We start from the raw sequence: 23,432 nt of genomic DNA, 5'->3' as shown, positions 1-23,432 counted from the left end.
AACAGGTGCTTTATTTAGGTATACGAGATGATATATATCATAGGTTACTTACAAATCATGAAATATTAACCACTTCTATGTAACGCATTTCTTTACCAATTTCATGGGAATTTCAATTAAACTGCCTTTCGAATAAGAAAATATTCCAGCACATACAATGTCTCTTATACCCACATAAACAGTAGAGCAAGAATTGATAAATTGACATAGGACTGGTTGGTTCTGTAATTAATATACTCCTGAATTAAGCTTTTAAAATGTGTTTGCTGTGTAAAAGAGTGGTTCCAAATGCTTAAATGTATGTTTATAAGTGAAATTGCATTGGTAAATGATGTTAGCTCCGTTTTTTGTTGATTTTTTGTCATATATGCGGAATCCTCTGGTTTTATCAATGATGTGGCATACACAAACATTGCCTACTAATCCCTATATTTCTTTTCATAATTTTTATTTCCCGCCATGTTTTCAATGGCTAATATCTCGAAAACACGTTTCTTTATTTATATGCTATCAATGTATTACAGTTATTTAATAAGCTTGCTATTTTGCAACAGAGAACCGAATATCCTTCATTTTTTTCATATTTCAGGTTCGTTCAAACGCCTTTGAAACATGAACTGATATGATTCTGGTTAACCGTTGTATAATACTATTTGGTCGGTGTTTTATAAAAATCGATATAAATAATACGAATTTACCACTGAGAAAGGAAAGTAAACGACTTAGCTTTAAAACATTATTTGTTAATACATTCTATTTCCAGAATGTTGTACTGGTATTCGTTATTCTCACTTTGTCATTTAACCCAATGGTCTCTATTGTATATGCAATTTGTACATACAAAAATCCCTGCGTGAACCATTTGCATCTTTCATGAGCGACAATACTTTCTTATTTCTATGGAATGTACTTTGGGTTCGATAATAATGTTTCTATTACGTAACAAACAAGTTCCTGTATATTGATAAATAGTTGTTCAATGCATTTTCCTTAAATCAATAAAGTTTACTAGTTGTTTGAATGAAGTTCTTTGTCATTCGTTTAATGTTGACGAAGCTAAACTCAATATAAAAAATCGTTAATACAATCTTAAATGATTTAGTTTTAATTAAAAGTCACTCTTTAAATTTTAAACTGAGGCTACTACGAAAAACATCGTATTGCATTATTATATATCTTCTACGTCTAAAAGAATGAAAATTGAATGTTGCCGAATACGGTCCAATGCGACAAATTTCTTGTCGTGTTTCGAATCTTGAATCAACGATTTTCATCAGCAACAATATAGGCACTATGTAAATACAATGGCACATTCAAAAGGCATTGAATGGATCTGTTTAATTTGCAAAAGAATTCTAAATCATGGCTTTTTCAAATATATAACAAAACACAATTTCGTGTGAAAGAAAAGAAAACTAGACCATAGAATTTGAAGGTAAAATATGAAAATATAGCTCTTGAATTGGGCTTTAAAAATATAAAAAATGATGCTGGGCAAACAAATAGGTAAATTTTAAAGATATTACATCTTCTGATCAAGAGTTATCCTTCTCTATATGGCAAAGTTATAAAAATCTATTAAACAAATAATATTCTGTATTTGTAAAACACTGTCAAACGATAAAACTCATAATGATCTTTTTGTTGATGAAAAGTTTAAGAAAAGAAAAACATTCTATTTCAAAATTTGTACAATTAATTAAAACTATGATCGATTGTTTTCTGATATTTAACCATCCGAAATGACAAAAGACACCCAAACTACAATAAATTTTTTTTTTCTCTCAGTTCATCGTCATAAATATAATAAATAGTATTCGGTTGATACTTCGCAAATGTGGTTGTCTTGTTTTCAATTAACATGGTTTAATATAAGACATTTTTGTTGACGACATACTTAAGTTTTAATCAAATCTCGTTTCAACATACTGCTAGTTGTCGCTACTTTTTTTTAAAGGTTTTGGTCCAACTGAAATCCGGCTAAATGTTAAAGCTTTAAAAAGAAAGTTTTTAATGGGATGATTAAGGAATATGGTAAAATTAACCACTGATTAGTGTGAGCTTTATTTAATCAGCATGTATGGGGAAATCCTAAGTCCAGAGCAGATGTGTAGCAGCAGGAGTTATTATCCATTTACATATTTTCAATATGAACTTTCCACCTGCAAATGACACAGCTTAATATACATGGGAGTTTCATCAAGAACGTTAGTTTGGTTTGAACTTTAGAGTTTTGCAGTAGACAAAAAAAAAAAACCAAAAACATCTGGAACAGTGAAAAAAGAAAGAAATGAAAAGTAAGTTTGAATATTTACACTTATTTTTACAAATAGAAATATATTTCAAATGTATCCTGTCATTTCGGTTCGTCCATACATAAGATCAATAAATCCATTCAATGTATAACAGTATCGAATAAATTGTTGCAAACGCGTTATAAAAAGGCATCAGTGTATGACATCCATGTTCAGTTTGCTATTGTCAAATCAGGTGTCATAATATAAAACTCATCATAGTAACTATAATTGAAATATTATATTTGCGCCAGACGCCCGTTTCGTTTAAGAAAAAATCATCAGCGACATTCTAATGCAGTGGATAGATATTTAAGTTCGATTTTATAAGTCAAATGAAAATGATGATTAATGTCAGAAGATAAAACACGACGACAAAAAAAAAGTTCACGATAAACTCATCATTATAAGTGACGCTCGAATCCACGACTACATTGTATATAAGTCTAAAGAATTAGTGATCTAACCTCCACAAAGAACGTGGTAATCACCTGTGCTAAGCACCCCAAGCATATTTTGCTTCATGTTATCTGGATGTGTTGTTTGAGCATCATTTATGAATCTATGGAAAATCGCATCTGGCGTACAACTATGGTATTTTTAATGAATTTGTTTCTGAATCCTTCATATTATGAATGATATTAAATTATTATATGTTTTTACGGATAAGAACATTTTATAAATGAATTTGCAATGCGATTAGTGTTGCTCAGTAACATAAGAAATGCAAGGATACATCGCTGTAAAGTAATTTAAGTGAGAGGGTTAGCGCTATAGAACCAGGTTTAATCTACCATTTTCTACATTTGAAAATGCCTGTACCAAGTCAGGAATATGACAGTTCTTGTCCATTTGTTTTTTATGGGTTTTGTTATTTGATTTTACCATGTGATTATGGACTTTCAGAATTGATTTTCCTCTATTAAAGTTCAGTATTTTTGTGATTTTACTTTTTACATCTGTTATCCACGTGCAATGCTGTTCATGTGATGCATTATGTATTAGGAACAACACTATAATGTATATACAGGAACGAACAATCATATCTGAAAAGTATTTCTATATAAAAGTTCTTTATTTTTCTTGCACTTGTCTTGTTCTGTTCATTTTTAAGTATCCTCTCCTCAAAACCAAAATGACTGAAAAGCACTGAAGTAACTTACATGTATCACTTACGGTTATAGAATATATAAAACAATATATAGGGTGCTCAGATTTATATATTGTTTGTCCATTAACCCTTTCACGTTCCGCCAAATTGGACGTAACTTATGGAAAGACGCTATCGAAATTCAATCGCATATATCAGAAAATTTGTCTTTTTAAGTCACCCGGATGAGTCCTTCAGCTGCCCTAAAAAATATGTATGCTGGTTCAGTGATTATGGACGTCATACTAAACCCCGAAATATACACAAGAAACTAGAATTAAAAATCATACAATTCTATCAAAGACCAGTGGCTCCTTACTTGGGATAGGCGCAAAAATGAGGCGGGGTTCATGCTAAAAATTAATTTAAAACACTTGCAGTTTGCATTAACATTTCATCAATAGTTTAGTTAAGTGACATAGCAATTAGTGTTTGTCTGAGCTCTTAGTAATTGGGTTTTATCTCAACGCAACGCTTGTTATCCTTTGCATTTTAATTAAAGAACAAAATGACCGAATACATATTTGAAAAAAAAAAATCATGTTGCTTGGACATCTTATGTCGCATGCATATTTGTTCAAATACACATGTTTTGATGATCAAGACCACGGTCATACTTTTACTTCGAAAGATATGACGTTGTATATTTTCGTGAACTGTCGATTTAAGTGACACATACAAATAGGAACAAACGATCACATTATAAATGATATATTAAGCACTTCTTAATATTGTCATCTTGAAATAAATGCAAACAAATTTACAATGATCTTTTAAATCCCGCCTTATTAAAGGCAAATTGACAAACACGTATTCAAGTTTATTGATTTTAATATTGGTTTTAGATATAAAAAACGCTAATGTTGTATTGAACTCTATTTGAAAAAAAAAATCCTTCAAGTTGGCATATTCGAATTTTGTAAACAAACTGCAGTTTTACGCAGTACATAAATTCTATTAAATTTACATCATATTGCAAACTTTTGTTTTCAATATGATCATGATGTACTCTGGGTGTACGCTATTTCTTTACAATGTTTTATATTTGATAAGAATTTTGATCAATGTCCCTTTTTTAGGGATGACAATGTTATTTACAAAAACAAAAGTTAAGAATAATATGCATCCAGATATTCAAAGCATTTACAAACTGTACAAGGAATATGACAGCTGTTTTCTATTTGTTTGATGCGTTAGAGCTTTTCATTTTGCCTTTTGGTAAAGAAATATCCGTTAATTTTCCTTGGACGTCGGTATTTTTGGTATTTTATTTTTGTAACATTGAAATGAAATGTTGACATCGTCCTGATTGTTAACATTTTAACAGCTGTGCGAAAAAAACCGTCCTTTCAACTATAATGTGAATGCGATAAAGACCACTATACAATAGTTAATGCAAAAGCACACAAACTTTTACATCAAAAACATTTTAAACCAATACAGGCTTAAATTTATACATGCCACTTTAACATTTAAAAAAAAAGAACTCGCCCCTATTTATAGTTTTAACGTTTCAAGATAAAAGGAAAAAAAATACGAGTAAAAGGACTGATCAATGTTTTTAAGTGTATGCTTTAATGATCTTTATTTTATCTATGTTTAAAAATCTTAAATGATCTTTATTTTATCTATGTTTAAAAAAGGAATCCACACTGACTGTTATTTCATTGAGTAAAATACATCTCATATTTTTTGTGAGTTAAAAGTTAATAATACAGTTTATGCTATGTAAGCTTAAAGAATTTCATATCTTGATCTCCCTGGAACTGATACAGATTGCGTGACGACTTCAAACCAGAATCTAGGACAAACAACTTAATTTCAGCTTCCTTAATTCTCAACAGTTACATACTCTCATTCTGTTTGTGAGTTAAAAGTTAATAATACAGTTTATGCTATGTAAGCTTAAAGAATTTCATATCTTGATCTCCCTGAAATTGATACAGATTGCGTGACGACTTCAAACCAGAATCTAGGACAAACAACTTAATTTCAGCTTCCTTAATTTTCAACAGTCACATACTCTCATTCTGTTTGTTTATAGTTTACACATCACAAATACGGTCATCCTTGGTCACATACTATGGATTTTTGTTTAACTGGAGTGTTCATCTTACAGTTAAATGAGAATAGTTGTCAAAGGTACTAGGCTTATATCAGAACTTACTCAGATCAACACTGCATACATTTAGGGGTCACATTTGAGGAATGCTAAACTGGTACTATATGTCTGGTGCTCAAATCAACAATGAGTGTGGATACCCAGGAACGGGTTATCTATGCATATATTGGAAGATTTTATATACACAGAATTAGTATACCTAAAATGACAAAGTTATTTTTCATTTACCTGTATATATTATGAAACCGTTTTTTTTCAAAAGAGATGATTTTCTAAGGGTTGTTAAATATATCGCGGTTGTGTCTAACCATGGCTTTGATAGGAATTGTTTGTTTGCTTTTGGCCTTGAATTTTTTTCCCTAATAAATTTATTCGTTCATACTGTGTTAATTTACGTTTTTTGATTGAGTTAAGCCTTCCAGTTGATAGTTTATCGTGTGCTTTTCTATATTGTAATGTTATACTATTGTTTCACAAAAAGGGAAACGGTTCGGTACCATTAAAACGTTTAATTGCCCGCTGCAAATGATTGCACCTATCCTAAGTCATGAATCTGATGTACAGTACTTGTCGTTAGTTTATGTAATTTATATGTGTTTCTAGATTCTCGTTTCCTTATATAGATTAGGCCGTTGGTTTTACCGTTTGAATGGTTTTACACGAGTAATTTTGGGTCCTTTATAGCGTGTTGAAAGCCGTGCATTGACCTATAATGGTTTACTTTTATAAATTGTTATTTGGATGGAGAGTTGTCTCATTGGCACTCATACCACATCTTCCTATGTCTATATAAGACTTACCCTATCGATGCACCTTGTCTTGCACATTTTTAAGTGCATCTGATTCACCTAGTTTTATATTTTCCTCTATTAGTTGACGCGGCTCCCTTGGTTTTTGTTTGTAACCCAGATTTGTTTTCTCTTAATCGATTTATGAATTTTGAACAGCGACGTACTACAGTTGCCTTTATCAAAGACTGAATATGTATATCTTGTTAGTTGCATGATGTAAAGTAATGTTTTTATTAATCTCGTACATTTTTTGACTAAATAAAAGAAAACGGGGAGATCATAAAATTGCACAAAAGAATACTGCCGCTTTGTTATAAAAATAACTTGACGTTAACATATCCAAAGCAAACTATATTTATTGTCTATTGATACCGAGTGTTTAACGTAATGCCATGTTTTATATAATTGTAAGTTTCCTGGAAATATTTCGACTTTTCGATTAGGAGACTTAACAACTTGCAAACAGCCAAACAAAACAAATTAAGGTAAAACCCTAAGGAATTGTCAGAATTACAAAAAGAAGCGAGAACGGGTACGCCTGCAAGATTAAAACGATGAGTGTAATGTTGTTGACCAACCAGTCGACACTTTTCTCAAACTGTTTTTGTCTTCCTTTGAAGTGTTGAAATAGCATAAATCAAAGCTTAAATATAAATATATGCAAACATAAAAAGTTAGTTTGAACAAAGAGATACCACATTGCACATACCCGTTTTCAAACATACAAGTGACAAATGATATACTACGCAATGACAAAATTCTCTGATTTTATAAAAATCAATATTGATCGTAAATCATTTTGGAATAAAAAAAAACCAAGATATTGATTCACCAGCTTAACTTTTCGAAGAATAGGTGAAAATTAGTTTTTCAATTGTTTGCTAAGTATCAATAAAGTAAGTAGCTCAGTTAAAATCAAAGAAACATACTATCAAAGATATATAATTGAAACCGAAGGAGGTAAATAATATGCAGCAAAAACAAGAACAAAAGGGACTTTCAAACTCTTAAGTCGAAAATAAACTAACAAGTAAAACGTCTTTGCAAAAAGTACAAAAAAAAAATCGAAAATGACTAAAAGACAAATAAAAGTATACAAACACTACATAAAAACCTAAGGACTGAGCTAATGAACCCCTGTAAACCCCGAGGATGAAGAGCTTGCTATGTTTGTGGCACCCATCGCGTTGTTCATGTAAATACAACATACCGGTACCGGTCAATACACGATCTGCCATAGTCTTGTCTAAATTCACATAGGAATTTATCAGTAGTAGTCAGTTATATTTCATAACAAAACGAAACCAATTGTGATATGCGAAGTAATTACCTACATGGGTGAAGATTAATTATTTAACTGCAACGTTATGCTTAGCACAACACATTATGAACTTTCCTTTTTGAGTTCAGTATTTTTGTTATTTTATTATTTATACCTTCACTGTTCTTTCCACTTTTTTTCCTGGTTTATTTTCGTTACATGCTGCCAAGATGTTATCTACCTGTTTCAAGCTTTGATCTTAACATATACAATAATAAACAGCTGCGCCATGAGCGCATGATACGTTCGACGTCTTTTGTTGAAGTCTTATGCAATAATCATAAATAGTTTATGAGAAAGATTAAGCAATAACCATATATTGTTTTAGAGACACGGCGGGACATGTGAAACCCCCCACCCTGTTTTTTTTTTTACAAAAACTAAATATTACCAAAATAAAATTTTGAATCAAAACCAAAAAGTATACAGATCTTAAGATTAATATATCAAAGAAGTGTGTAAAGTTTTAAGCAATAATCATAACTTATTTTTGAGATACAGCGCGACATGTAAAAAACCCTCCCCTGTTTTACAAAATACTCAATAACTCAAAAATAAAATTTTGAATAATCACCAAAAAGTATACAAATCTTGAGATTAATAGAACAAAGAAGTGTGTAAAGTTTTAAGTAATAATCATAAATCGTTTTTGAGATACGGCACAACATGTAAAAAAAACCCTCCCCTTTTTTTACAAAATACTAATAACTCAAAAATGAAATTTGAATCATCACCAAAAAGTATACAGATATTGAGATTAATATAACAAAGACATGTGTAAAGTTTTAAGCAATAATCATAAACAGTTTTTGAGATATGGCGCGACATGTAAAAAAACCCTCCCCCTTTTTTACAAAATACTCAATAACTCAAAAATGAAATTTTGAATCATCACCAAAAGGTATACAGATATTGAGATTAATATAACTAAGAAGTGTTTTAAGTTTTAAGTCATAATCAAGAATCGTTTTTGAGATACAGTGCGACATGTCAAAAAAACACACCCCTGTTTTAGTTATAAAGTGCCGTAACTCAAAAAGTTTAAATCTTATTTTCACCAAAAAGTATACAGATCATTTGACTATCATAAGAAACAACTATATTAAGTTTCATGAAATTTAGATAAGTCGTTCTCAAGTTACGGTGCGACATGTTTACGTCGGACAGACGGACAGACGGACGGACAGACGGACGGACGGACGGACGGACGGACACCGGACATTTGTATACCATAATACGTCCCGTCAAAATTTTGACGGGCGTATAAAAACTCTAATTAGTATAAATATAGCTGTTTGGTTGGTCTCGAATGCTACTTTGCTTACGAAAGTAATTTCAGAAAGTTTAACACTTGTTAGAACACGAAACAATTCTCTTAATTCAGTTTTTCATTTAATGACCTTTATTAATTAAATGTGAAGTACTCTAATGTGTTTAATAACATTGATTAATTTATAGGGATATGATTGGTTAACGGACTACACGTGGTGTCTATATAAATTTGATATAGCCTGCCTTAAAAGATACATGGTTAGTTATCATATAGGGGTAGGAACCATATTGGGTTAGTAAGGAGTTACTTCCATTTCAAAACAAAAAGAGAAATCTGAAATATTTAAACAGACGAAGAAACTGATAATGAACGATTGAAAAACATTAATAAAAACAAATATAAAACTAACATATTATATTTTTGGCATTTGTTTTTTGTATAGAAAATGGAAGTAGTTTCTTAAACATGTTAAAACTAAGTATTGAAGACTTAATCACTTTGATAGACCAAAAGTCTAAATACCACATATCAAGACAGTCGGTAAGATAAATTTGTCACACAGTGTGCTAGTGGTCTAAAACGATAGATATGGGGTTAGTAAATTCCATATTGAGATTCGAGCTTCGTTCTCACCCCATATATATCGTATTAGGTCACTAACACTCCATGTGACTAATAATATATCCCATACTTTATCAATGTTTATATACCAAAAATACGAATATGTAGGATGATATTATTGCCATGATGATTGTTTTCCAAAAATCATATCATGAAATGTAATGTTCAATCAAAATAAAATAAAACAACGGAATCACTTTGCTAGTCCTTTTTTTATAAACAGTAAATAAACGTCTGTATAATATGATACATTGATAAACGTGAACACAACATTTAATTATTGTACAATGTATATATCTGTTATTGATCATCTAATCGTGACATTCAATTAATGTTGATATACAAGTAAACTTCCTGGTGTTTAAAGTTATTCAGTAACCAGATTTTATAAGTGCTACAATGAGATGATTGTATATATCTGTTTGCGCATTAAGCCATTTGTTTGCTCTCTCTGTTATTTGTACCCTTTCGAATATCTTACATTCTTTTTTCTGAAATGTCGATATGGAAAACAAAATCGGTTTTGTGAACGAACGTGTTATGCTATTTAATATGTACATGCGAAAATCTTATCATTAGCAATCTGCGCATGTAAAACTGTCACGTAATTAAAGCAAATATTTCTTACTAGTGCTGAAAACGTAATACGTAATCACAAAATGTCTGACTTATGTCAAACATCCATAACATGCGTTAACATACACCTGACAGATAAGACGCTTGACCTCAGATATCAAATTACCAATTAACACATATAACAGATAACAATATGAAAATAAAAAGCTGTTGTATGATTGCCAATTGCAAAAAGACAACTCTTCACCATAGAACTTAACAACATGTTAAAGTATTTAGAATAGAAATTTAGTGCTATATTTTCTTGATATCAAAGAATGCGAATTAGCACTGAATGGTAGCTTTACATGACGGGTGTAATAAGCTTCTCTATTCGACATCGGTCTAAAGCACGTAGCTTTCCGTCCTAAATACAATATTGATTTCAAAACAATTTCCTCAAAACATATTTTTTCCGAACAGACCTTATTGTATTAATTAAATAGGTACACACTGAACATCTCATGTATTAACATTATATGTGAAATACTTTTCTGAAATATCAAATATAAGCATTTTAAGTATTCAATTTGCTTCAAACTATTAACTATAAAAAGGCAAACTTATTCTTTTAAATAAGAGACAGACGCAGTGATTAAACAACAACAGTATTACTATGTTCACTCAGTCAAGGACTCCTTCGAAATGTGATCAGTTTTAGTCCCATAAACAATAGAATTATTCAAATACACTTGATTGAAGTGCAAAATGTCACTTGAAATAATATCCTACACGTTGAATCGAACTTGTACATTATTCATGTTTTAAAAAAAATTCGTAAAGGTTTTGACTAACTTATAATATCTTAATTTCTGCTGTAAAACGAAAATATATAAAAAAAAGTTCAAGTACTAACATATAGGTCTAAACACAAAAGTAACTATTGCTTAAGTAAAAATAAGTTCAACTGGATAGTGTTAATTTGCTTATTAAAGATATTTGTTTGCGCTTCGACAAAGTCATCACTGTGTCTTTGAAATGAAGAATGGCAATAAAAGCAGTGGTCCTTCATGTATTGTTGGCGTTGCATTTTTACTGAATGTGTGTCATGGATAGGTACACGACTACACCCCTGGAATAACATGAAAGTCGTTCAGTGTTCTACATCATAACTTCTTGGAAAAGGAACAGAACACTCATACGTACATTGTAAATCAAGCGTCAAAACAAGAAAAGTTAACTTCAGGTACTGTTTGAAAAGTAATTGACAAACAATTGAATTCAGTCAATATCTTTCTTGATATATTTAATGTAACAACCAATATAACAAGTTTAATAAAAACGATTTATCATGTATGATATTTGTATAGTAAGAATAGTTTAGAGAATGGAATAGTTTAGCTTCAATATGACTTAGAAAGACTTTCAGTTCTGTTTACACTCTCATATATCATTTAAATATGAAGTTTTAATATAACACACACTTTTAAAGTGATATAAATATTAATATAAAGTGAAATATATAATGAATACAAATCAATCGTTATAACAGATAGAAGATGTGACCTTAAGCTTGAAGTTAGAGAAGAATTAATATAATGAAACAAATGAATAAGTTATAGTTATAATACACCTATACAATTATGAACGATTTAGTAAGTACAAAGGGGCCTCGATGACCGAGGTCTGAGTAGTTCATCTTGAAGGGGTCAGCTCTGAAGTTTGATTGGTTAACGTCCACTGATAGTTGTAGGGGAATTTTTTTTATAGTACTTGATATCATAAAAATGTACTCGTATCAAGTAGTACTTTATTTGAAATAAGGATACATTCTGCATATCATTTTGAAAAGTGCCAATTTACAAAAGACTAATAAGCGAAAATCAACGGTGGTATTACAACTTGTAAAGCGGACTATACGGTATGAGTTTTTCTCATTGTTGAAAATCGTACGGTTCCCTTTAATTTCTTACATACCCTTCATTTGAAATCTGATGAATAGTTTGCATAGGCTATCATACTATATCTCTTTATTATAGACGAAAAAGATGTAGTATGAATGTCAATACGAAAACGTACCTCTAAACAAGAGACCTACTGATTAAAAGCTATATTAATCAAAATTAAGCTAAATTAACAGCTATATGTCACGATACGGCCTTTAACAATGAGCCAAACCCATTCCGCATAGTCAGCTACAGTTAAAAGATTCTGTAATCAAAAATGTAAAAACAATTTAAACGAGAAAACTAATGGCCTCAACAATGTACAAAAAGTAGGTTATAACAGTACAGTGCAAACAATAGTAAAAATTGCTTCGAAATGGTTTTTCTTTTCTTTCTTTTATATTCATCTAGTTCCATATCGTATTGATTTGTCAAACAGAACAATAGATATCAAATAATCAAAGCCGGCTTGACTAACCCTTTATTTAGATGAGGGAAGTCTTTTTTTCTGTTCTTATTTATAAAATATCAAAAAGAGAAAACAATGAAAAGGTTCACATAAGGTTGACAGTTATAACGATTTGTTTGTTTTATTATTACATTAACAACCTTTCGTTCCCTTTCTATATTCTACATTCTTTAAGAAATAACTACAGTATAAGAGATAACAATGGTGTTACATGTAGGTCTGATAATGAACAATGAAACACTTTAATCCACTGTCGATATAAACTTTCCAAAAAATTTAATAACATTAGAGTGAAATTTTATCTTATCGTCAATAGTTGTTTATATAAATATTGTTAAGATTTTGAAGATCGTAGTTCGCATAAATAAAGATACATGATTGGACTAAACTCATTTGGACAAAAGTTTTGTAATTTCGATAGTTATGTACAAATCCATTTAAACTAATGAAGTCAAAGAAAGCTTTCGCAAGAGGAAATAATAATAGTGCTAGACGTAATATGTAAAACCGACAGAAAAAAATCCTCAAGCAAGTAAAACAAGAAACAGGATAGCCTCTAATCTTATTTAATAGATTCGGTAATAACTTGGATTTGTCGACTTCAAATCTGATTTTATATTGATCGTAATTGGTCTAAATGTTAAGGACTGTTTTAAAGAATAGTTCCCAGAAAAAGTTCTTTCAAATGTTTCATTAGATTTACAAGGAAAAGGATGGAATTTACAATGGATCGCATGTTGTTTGCATTGTTCGTGTCACTTATGTTTGCAAATGCAATGGCTCTGCAGGAATGGGGGTAAGCAATAAACATTGATTAAGCAGAAGCTTTTGTATAGAAAAAAAACCCCGAACTTTTTCTTATTGAGTAAATCCTAAATGTTTTTTTACAATGTTTTTATTTTTATTAGTTTTTGTTTTTGTTATTTTTTGTTTGTTTTTTTATTTTGTAAATAAGGCCAAGCACATTGAAGGTTCTGCTGAACAAAACAAAAATTTAGTTGATACGACCTCTGAAATTTACCTCCAAATAATTTCACATTCAAAAGACATTTATTCATTAGAGCTTCCTCAAATATATAATCTTTTTATGCTTACAATTCTATATTGTATACATTTGTCTTCTCATTTGGCAATGGTGTATGATAATTCAAATATTCACGTTTTCGCATTGACCGGTATAACTTAATAAACGAAATGAAGGATGTTAGCTCATCATGTTTTTGATTTTTTTTCTCCAGATATTCGGAATCCTCTGGTTTTATCAATGTTGTGCCAATCAATATTTCACACGATCTTACTTTTCATTTTATGATTTTAGTACAAATAGTTTTAAAAGCCATATTTAAAAATATTTGAAAATCCTGGTTATTTTCTTAGGTTTTGAAAGAAAAAAGGTGCCAAATAAAAATGTGGTGAGAATAATGTCCTGCCATTTTTTCAGTGGTTTATATCTAAAAAAATAAGTACACGGACCCTTTAACTTTTTTTTTGCTTTTATTTTTTTATCTTTTATTTAAATACTAATTATTTATAACATTTCTTTAAATAGCTCGTTATTTTGAAACAGAGAATCAAACAACCTAAATAGTTAACGGACTATGTTACAGGAATTGATAACATTGTTTGCGGAATGTTTTTTATATGAACGGAAACTAAAAATCGAAAATTATGCATTTACCTTTTTTATTTGTCTTTTATTATTGAATGATGTTTTTTTCAAAACATATATAACTTTGTGTATAAAACACAAAGAATATGCGAACGATTTCATTTGTTCATAAATCATTTAAAAAGTTTAGCAAAACATCGTCGCGTTATCACGCCATTCGTTTTTACCAATTTTACCATTTTGTTACCTTTACATAAAATAGAATACAGCGATAAATGAATAGTTATTTTTCAATTTTTGTTTACATTTTAACTTATGACGGCGGTTTGAAAAAGCTTTAAATATGTATAATATATTTGATTTACCTGGACTAAAAGATATAACTTCAGTAGAAGAAATACAGATGTACTGTCGCGTTTTTAGTTTCTTATTGTATCCAAATATAAAAAAAAAAGATTTAATCGGGAAGAATGGTTCTATTTTAATAGCTTTAACACCATGTAATAGTAATTATTGTAAAGCCAATTTGACAATTTTATAGTCTGTTTCCGCATATAAATCAATGGTCATACACTGGATAAACTTTTTTGTTTAAATCACGTGTTTCAAAGATGTAAACTCTCACTACTTTGAAACAAATGAAATCCAAATAAAGAACTAAAATGATTTCTAAATATTTTCACATTCTTTAAGAATTATTCTAAGAAAATTTAATTGACAATAATTTGATAAATATATCTGCTAACCCAAGGACTATTTCTAATTTTGTAAGTCTTAAACACAATATTATTTCAAATATGCTTGGTAGAAATGCAAAATGTCACTTTAACTAAAATCATAAACGCTAAATCGAACGTATACATGAATCATTTTTAAACAGAATGTTGTGAAGGATTTGACCAATTGATAATATCTTGATTGCTGCTGTAAAACGAAATTATCTCATTCATTGATTTACAGACTTTGCTAAAAATAGCCCATATTTAATGAAATGAGAAATTGGCACACTGAAAGTAGGATTCAACTGTATTTTTCACATGAGGTTTACAAATGAAATGATTTTTATAAAAGGTGTTATTGTTACAAAAAACAATCTTAGCTCCCTTTCTCTTTCCTACGTTCTATAAGAAATAAGGGCAATGTTAAAGAGATAACAATGTTATAACATATAGATCTGATTATAAACAATAAAAATATTAATCCATTGTTGGTATACACTTTCAAAAAATTTAGATAACATTAGGGTTAAATAAAATAAGGGTCAATTTGTTTCTTATGTTTAAAAGTTGTTAGTGCAATCATTGTAAATATTTTGAAGATCTTAGTTAGCGTTAATAAAGACAAATGCTTGGACTACTCATTCGGGCAAAATCATGTTTTTGTCGATAGTTGCATGCAATATACACTACAAACCATTTAAGTCTGAAATGGCCTATATCTGTACTCGACTGTACTGATTTTTACTCGACCAGTCTGAATTGGTCTGAATTTTACTTGACATTACTCGACCCCAGTCTGAACCATACTTGACTGTACTGAATCGTACTTGACCCTTATCTTTGCCGTTGAAAATAGTCTGAATTATTACTCGACCAGTCTGAAACAGTCTTAACCCATTCTCGACATGTACTCGACCTTTTTTACCAGTCTAAACCATACTTAACCAAAGGTCTGAACAATACTCGACCAGTCTGAGCCATACTAGACCAAAAACCCTCTACTTTTTTAACTGTTTAAATAATTTCTTTTTAACTGACATATATAACAACAGCCAACAAAATTTATAAAAGATTTTAACCTTATAAAAGAAATATATCTCTGATTATATTTAGGATAAAAAAATATATTATATATAACTTATATCAAAAAGGGATAAAATTAAATAAATAAATAAAACTATTTTTCTGATTAGTCATGTATTAGTGGTGAAATAAAAAGTATAACTTCTACCTGGGGCAAACTCATAAATAAGATCACACTTGGTCAGAGGTATTAAATTCTAATTAACATTGATTCAAAATTGCAACATCCTGTTTAATTAACAAGGCCTTTCGAATATACATGTATGTACTAGATAGGTAATACACGAATTTAAGAAAATAGGGCTTTCTTTTTACCTGTAAAACACACATGTACTGAGTTAATTAGAACATATTAAAGTGCTTTATACATGCAATGTTAATTTGACAAAAAAATACTTAAATTAATTTAAAAAAAAATTTACTGTTACTTTGGAATACATTTCCTTTTTTAAAAAGGTTATCAAGGATTGCTATGGAAATTCTATTATAATGATTATATTAAATTCTTGGTTTAATAAAACAAAACAATTAAGCTCTCATTTTTTTTAAAATTTATTAAGTTGTTTTATATACTATTTTATATATATCTTAATAAAAAAATATTCACTGCATTATTACCTGAACTCAACTGACAACATAAATCTATATTAGGCTTAAGTTAATGATGAAAATAGTCCAGTTACCATAAAAATTACTTCCCAAATATTCATAAAATTTTGAATAATATTGAAAATATTAGTCACAATTCATTTTTTTTAGATTATTTGATCAGCTTGTTTTATTTATATTTTAAAAGTTGATATATATTATTATGTAAGTGTTGATTAATATTGAGTTGAAGTTATATTATGATTGATTATTGTGAAATTTTAATTTCAATACTGTATTGAATACATTTTTAATTTCAAGTTGTTGTTCAAATCATTTTTATTAAAACAAATCCAAATTGATCAAATTCAGTTGATAGATACAAAAAATAGATATAGTTTGGTTCAGACTAGGTCGAGTATGGTTCAGACTAGGTCGAGTACGGTTCAGACTAGGTTGAGTACGGTTCAGACTAGGTCGAGTACAGTTCAGACTCGTATAAAACGGTTAAGTACTGGTCAAGTACACATTCAGACTGTCAAGTAAGATTCAGACTACAGTCGAGTACTATCAAGTAAATCTCAGACGAATTCAGACTGGTCGAGTAAAAATCAGTACAGTCGAGTACAGATATAGGCCATTTCAGACTTTTAATGGTTTGTAGTGATAGGAATGGACGGAGAGTTGTCTCATTGGCACTAATACCACTTCTACTCATATCTAAAGAAAGTTTTCGCAAAAGAAAACAAATTTATTACGGAAGTTCAGAGAAAAACGGACTTAAACAACACTTAAGCAAATGAATCTAAAAACAAGATAACCTCTTTAATGTTCAAACCGATTCGTTAATAAATCGATATCGTTAACTTGGACTTGTCGACTTCAAAGCAGATTTTATATTGATGGTGATTGGTCTAAATTTTAAGGACTATTTTAAAGTGTAGTTGCCCGAAAAAGAATTTTTAATGCTTCAATAGATTAACAAAAAAAGGAAGGCAATGACTATGGATCGCATGTGTTTTGCATGGCTGATGTCACTTATGTTTGCAAATGCAATGGATCTTGTGGAACGGGGGTAAGCAATTAACATTGACTTCGATTAGCTGTTTGTATAGAAAAAAAAAATTCAAAAATTATTTCAAAATAGAAGAAAATGTGTGTGTAAAACTCAGAAAATTTGCAGAAGATTGCATTAGATTGTTTATAAATCATTTACAAAGTACTGCAAAACGTCGTCGTGATGTAACTTTATACGCTTTCCACTCTTTTTGTTTTGGCGACAAGTCGAAAACATTTTTTTTGGTTTCCATGAGTCGAAATACAGGGGTTTCCGCAATAAAAAAGTAATCGCAAGCTTCCCGTGTTTTTTGTAAGTTGCCGCTACATTTAATATTTTCTACACCCTCGTGTTTAATTATTGATGAACTTTGAAGATGTTCTTTAGACGTTGAGATAAAAACTAGAATGATATTGTTATGGGCTAAACTTCGGAAAAGAGTCGAAAATGTTTCAGAGTGTATATATTACATTTTTAACTGGTGTTTTTAATTTTCAGTTGTCAGAAATGAAATGAGATAGGTAGATATAGTACAAATAAACAAAAAATGTGGCCTGACATTTGATATATACTTTGCAAAGAACTATGTTTTGTAAGAAAATCAAAACCAGTGCTATTTTTGACGTCATGAATAGAACGCAAACACATAAATTTTCAACAAAAATCCAATCTAGTTATTATATTAGCTATGTTTCCTTATGACATTTGTCAATAAATCATAATTTGAAATTCAGAAAGATTTGGGGGGCCATTTTAGGTTTTTTTTAATAAGAAAACAAACAAATCATTAATTTTTAGCTAAAAATATTAGATGTACAATGCTATGCCTAACGACCAAAGGTACCAGGCTTATAATTTAATATACCAGACGCGAATTTTGTGTACATAAGACTCATCAGTGAGGCTCAGTTTGAAGATAACTATATTCTAAACAAAACCATTTTAGCATGTTAGGTATTTTAGACTTAGTGAGATAGCGATTATTTGTTGATATGATATTGCTATTGCTTAACATGAATTTCTTTCTTTATTATGGCTTATCACATATAACAATGTTTACATTTTAATAGAGTTCAGATCGTTACTTTTCTGCTTGTTGATACACAATCAACGCTATTATCTACAAATGTATGCTTAAACCATAATGAAAAAAAGTAATAGCAAATAAAGCAACCAATGTTAACCACAGAACATTATTGTGTGCCTATAACTGTAAATTTGGGACAGTGGTGTGTGGCTGATTAAATAAAACATTTTGACTGTATTCGGAAACGAAATTGGTTTCCATCACTTAATTCTTCAGATCCACATCCATGTGAAATTACATAGAAACGGACATACATTACAAGTGAAAGAGTGCTAGCAAGGTCTCTGCAAATTTCATGTTGATTACTTCACTAATTGATATTACATCAAGTTTCAAAAAAATATATTTCTAAAACTATGTACGTAGGTCGCTTTTGTTGCAAATGCATCGAAAGTAATCGACGTACTATGAAATTTATACATTGTTGATTCACGTTTTCTGAGAATTTCTTGTTTGATACATTGTTGATTCACGTATACTGATACCGTTTTAGTTTTATACAATGTTGATTCGCGTATACTGAGAATTTCTTGTTTGATACCTTGATGATTTACGTATTCTGAAAATGTCATGTTTATATCTTGTTGATTCACGTATTCGTCGATTGTCTTAGTGTAAAACATTGTTGATTCACGTATTCTGAGACTGTTTAAGTTTGGTTTCTTGTTGGTTCACCTATACCGAGAATGTCTCAGTTTGATACATTGTTGATTCACGTATACTGATACTGTTGTATTGTGATGCCTTGTTGGTTCACGTATACTGAGACCGTTTTAGTGTGATGCCTTGTTAATTCAGGTGTTCTCAGACCGTTTTAGTGTGTTACCTTATTGAATCACGTTTACTGAAACTGTGTTAGTGTGATAATTTGTTGATTCACGTATACTGAGACCGTTTTAGTGTGATACCATGTTGATGAACGTATTCTGAGAATTCTTAGTTTATAACTTATTGATTCAGGTATTCTGAGACTGTCTCAGTTTGATACATTGTTGATTCACTTAATCATAGACTCTCTTGTTTGATATAGTAATGATTCGCGTATAATGAGACCGTTTTGAAATTGAGAATTGAAATGGGGAATGTGTCAAAGGAACAGACAATAGCAGAAGGTCAACAATGGGTCTTCAATGCAACGAGAAACTCCTGCACCTGGAGGCGTCTTGCAGCTGTCCCCTAAAAATATCTACACCAGCCTAGTGATAAATGACGTCATACTAAACTCCGAATTATACACAAGAAACAAGAATTAAAAATAAAACAAGATTCGCAAAGGCAAGAGGTTCCTGAATTCGGACAGGCGCAAACATGCAGCGTGGTGAAACATGTTTTTGAGATTTCACACCTCCCCCTATACCTCTAGCCAAAGTATAAAAACAAACGCATAACAATGCGTACAGTAAAACTCATTTCAAGAGAAGTCCGAGTCCGATGTCAGAAGAGTTAACAAAAGAAATTAGACAAGCTTACAATTTAATAAATAAATAACAACAGACTACTATTAGTAACTGACATGCCAGCTACAGACCTCAATCAAACTGATTGAAATATTATTTTTTCATCACATGAATATCAGGTACAAGCCATCCCGTTATGGGGTTTAGCATTATAACATTATAAAATATATGAGAAGACCCTATACGTGAATCAATATTAAAGCCAAACTATGCAATCTTTAATGACCTGACGGTAGTATCGTAACTATATCGCTTCTTAATAAGTATATTTAAAGGTTTTGTTAGCTTCTGAGATGAATACTAACATTTTTGTGCTTTGTAAAGAATATTACCATAAAGGATTGGATGTGAATACATGAACGTATAAAATGTCTACATGTTGAGTTATATTTACGAATAATTTCCTTGTACTCATGAATAAAATTTAGTAAATGTTTTAACAAGTTTGTAATATCGAAAACCCTGGTGTAATAATTTTTTCAGTAATACATAATTTTCCGTCGCTAAAATCTAAAACGTTGTTACATATACGAGCGAATCGTTAACTCAACAGGATAATTTTCTTTAGTATACATACTGAAATGTCATTATTGAGAACCAATCTATCATCCAAATATCTAAAAGAAATATTAAATTTTGTATCAGATGTTCCGAAGGGTCTTTGCTGATTTTAGTCATAAATAAGTTTGGTACCTTGTTGATTCACGTGTTATTTTAAGCAGTTAAGAAGTGCGATGAACATGCGCCAATTTTCTTCCTAAAGACAGGATAATTTTCATTTATATTGTTGCGAGACCAAAATTTTCATGTTTATTTAGTAAATGTATTTTACTTTAAGTGAGTCAAACAGTTAAGTTTAAATGTCTTCTTTTGATATCAAATATGTTTTGATTAATCTAGTCGTACTGTGCTTTATCTCTGGTATATACTATGAGTTATAAATCATATGAATTTGAATTAGATTAATGAAAATGTCATGACCAGACTTTATGATATCTCAAAGAAGATAGTAAGTTGTAGTTTCGGCATTCTCGCAAATAATTCTAATACACCAATATAATGCAAATGTGAAGACTATACATTCTAACCTTATACTGAAACGATATTTTATTTATATTTCATTTTTTTCTATAATTTTCTAGACCGTAACATGCGTTTGTGTGATTTCAATAATTTATTTTTGATGAACTGAATTGTTAAATTAAAATATGACACCATAGACATTGCTTATTAGGCGTATGTGTGTAAGCGTTAGTTGCTGTAGTTCTAATAAGAAAGAAGAATAAGTGGTATAATTGTCAATAAGACAACTATCAACCAAAGTTCAAATGTAGTTGATGTAAGCAATTATAGGCGATCGTTCGACATGAAAATTATGGACCATTTCAATGAAGAAAACTAACATTCAAATTTATAACAACAAATAATACGAACATTAAATATAACAGACATATAATAGTACAGTTGTATACCAAAGCAGCATTTCAGCAGTGTGCCCACAGACTTGTGTGAAGTCAGTATGTACTACGTTCGTCTATAGTGGGAGTATGGTCAGTACACTCCGATTCTGAAACGTTTTGAATCATATTTTGATATATGAATTAGAACTCTGTGCTGGTAAACTATGTAATATTCAGTTTTTAACACCATGTTACTGTATAAATCCTCGATCGTATACAACATAAATCAAGATTCACGTTTACAGATATGACAATTTTTTACGAGTAAAGTTAAAAGCTTAAGAATAAACTCGGCTTTTAATTTTACAATCAATTTGATACGTAATCAATGTCCTAACATTCTATTTATATCTATACTGATACAACATTCTGTAGATTTTTTGGGTTATGATTGGTTAATCGACTACACGTGGTGACTATATATATTCCATATAGGGTGTCCTAAAAAATACATAGTTACCAAATAGGGTTAGCAACCACATGGGGTTAGTCACGAGTTACTAGCTTTATCAAGCGTGCATCTATCCAGGTGAAATCGGATGAAGATGATAGGAAACTTTTGCAGCTGAATGTATATGTTGCACGTAGCTGCCTGGAAAATAAGAAAATTTTGCAGCTCAATGTCTATGCTACACTTGAATTTAGCTGCTTTGAAAATAAGAACATTTTGCAGCTCAATGTTTATGTTGCACTTGGATTTAGCTGCCTTGAAAATTCATAATTGGTAGTTGAAGTTAGCAATGTCCATTGGACGGGATAAAAAGGACGATGCTTTGTTTTAAATTATTCTTTATCTTTCCTGTATCTATTCTTGTCTTTTTCGTTTAGACCATCATGTTCTAAAGTGTGGAGTTGGTAGATCCAATATGACAAATTATTTATATATACATATTTATATATATATATATATATAAATAATCTTTGCTTTACTTTCTGTTGATTATACCATATTTGATGAACAATCTAATTATTGCCGTACTGTACTTATATGGTAAAATTAGATGACCTTCCTTGAATCGACTATTTAGCAAACTGTTCTTTGTGATTCTTTGCAATTAATTTCATTACAAAACTTCAACTACAAACCTATATTATAAAACTTATATATTTATTTTGATTTGATTTTAGAAGTCATGTCTGCAAATATTATGCCTATCACCCGGAGAAATACTATACAGACTGTGGATTTTGGCACTGGTCAGCTTGTGCAAGATACAGGTAAATAACTATTCAAAAAGATCAGGACCAATATTTCCTGAACTTATTTCACACAAGGAACTATTTTCGAAAGGCCGTTTAATCTTTACTAAATATACACCATAGACGTATGTGTGAACTTTGGTTTGATAACAGTATTTTGGTTTATTTCAAGTCACATGATTATACTTTGAACGTCAGACGATAGCAGGAAGATTTGATAGGTTTAGGTTTTAATCATTTACATTCTTTCATAGAAATATCAATGTAATCTTATATGGATGCTGATTTCTTAATTTCTTAACGATTTTTTCAAAGCAGCTTATGTAGGGTCTTATAACAAATTTGAATTGTAGTTTACTAGACAAATATTTTAGTATGATTTCCAAACTAGTTGAAGAACATGTTAAACTAACTGAATTTGATACAACAACTGTTAGAAAGCTTTAAGAAATCCAAGAAAATATATAAGAGATAATAGATAGTATTCGAATATTAGATATTATATCCAAAAACAACCATCTGGTCTGATGTGACCAGTCATAAAAAGCTAACGCTGTGTCCGGAAAAAGTAGCGGTTCCACTCAAATATTATATCTTACATGTCACTACGAGAGGGCATTTAGGTGGCAC

At 30.2% G+C, this 23,432-nt stretch overlaps 1 protein-coding gene across 1 annotated transcript in view; it reads left to right on the top strand.

Annotated features, from left to right (window-relative positions):
* Window positions 1–13,134: 13,134 nt before the first annotated feature.
* LOC139529867 (uncharacterized) overlaps window positions 13,135–23,432 on the top strand; it is a 68,932-nt gene continuing 58,634 nt past the window's right edge. The window contains exons 1-2 of the mRNA XM_071325806.1: window positions 13,135–13,338; window positions 22,731–22,820. Of these exons, the coding sequence (XP_071181907.1) occupies window positions 13,256–13,338; window positions 22,731–22,820 (173 nt within the window). The 5' untranslated portion in view covers window positions 13,135–13,255. The remainder of the gene's footprint in view (window positions 13,339–22,730; window positions 22,821–23,432) is intronic.

The sequence above is a fragment of the Mytilus edulis genome, chromosome 7, assembly GCF_963676685.1.
Source record: "Mytilus edulis chromosome 7, xbMytEdul2.2, whole genome shotgun sequence".
Lineage (NCBI taxonomy): Eukaryota > Metazoa > Mollusca > Bivalvia > Mytilida > Mytilidae > Mytilus > Mytilus edulis.
This window is presented reverse-complemented; position numbering and strand designations above follow the sequence as displayed.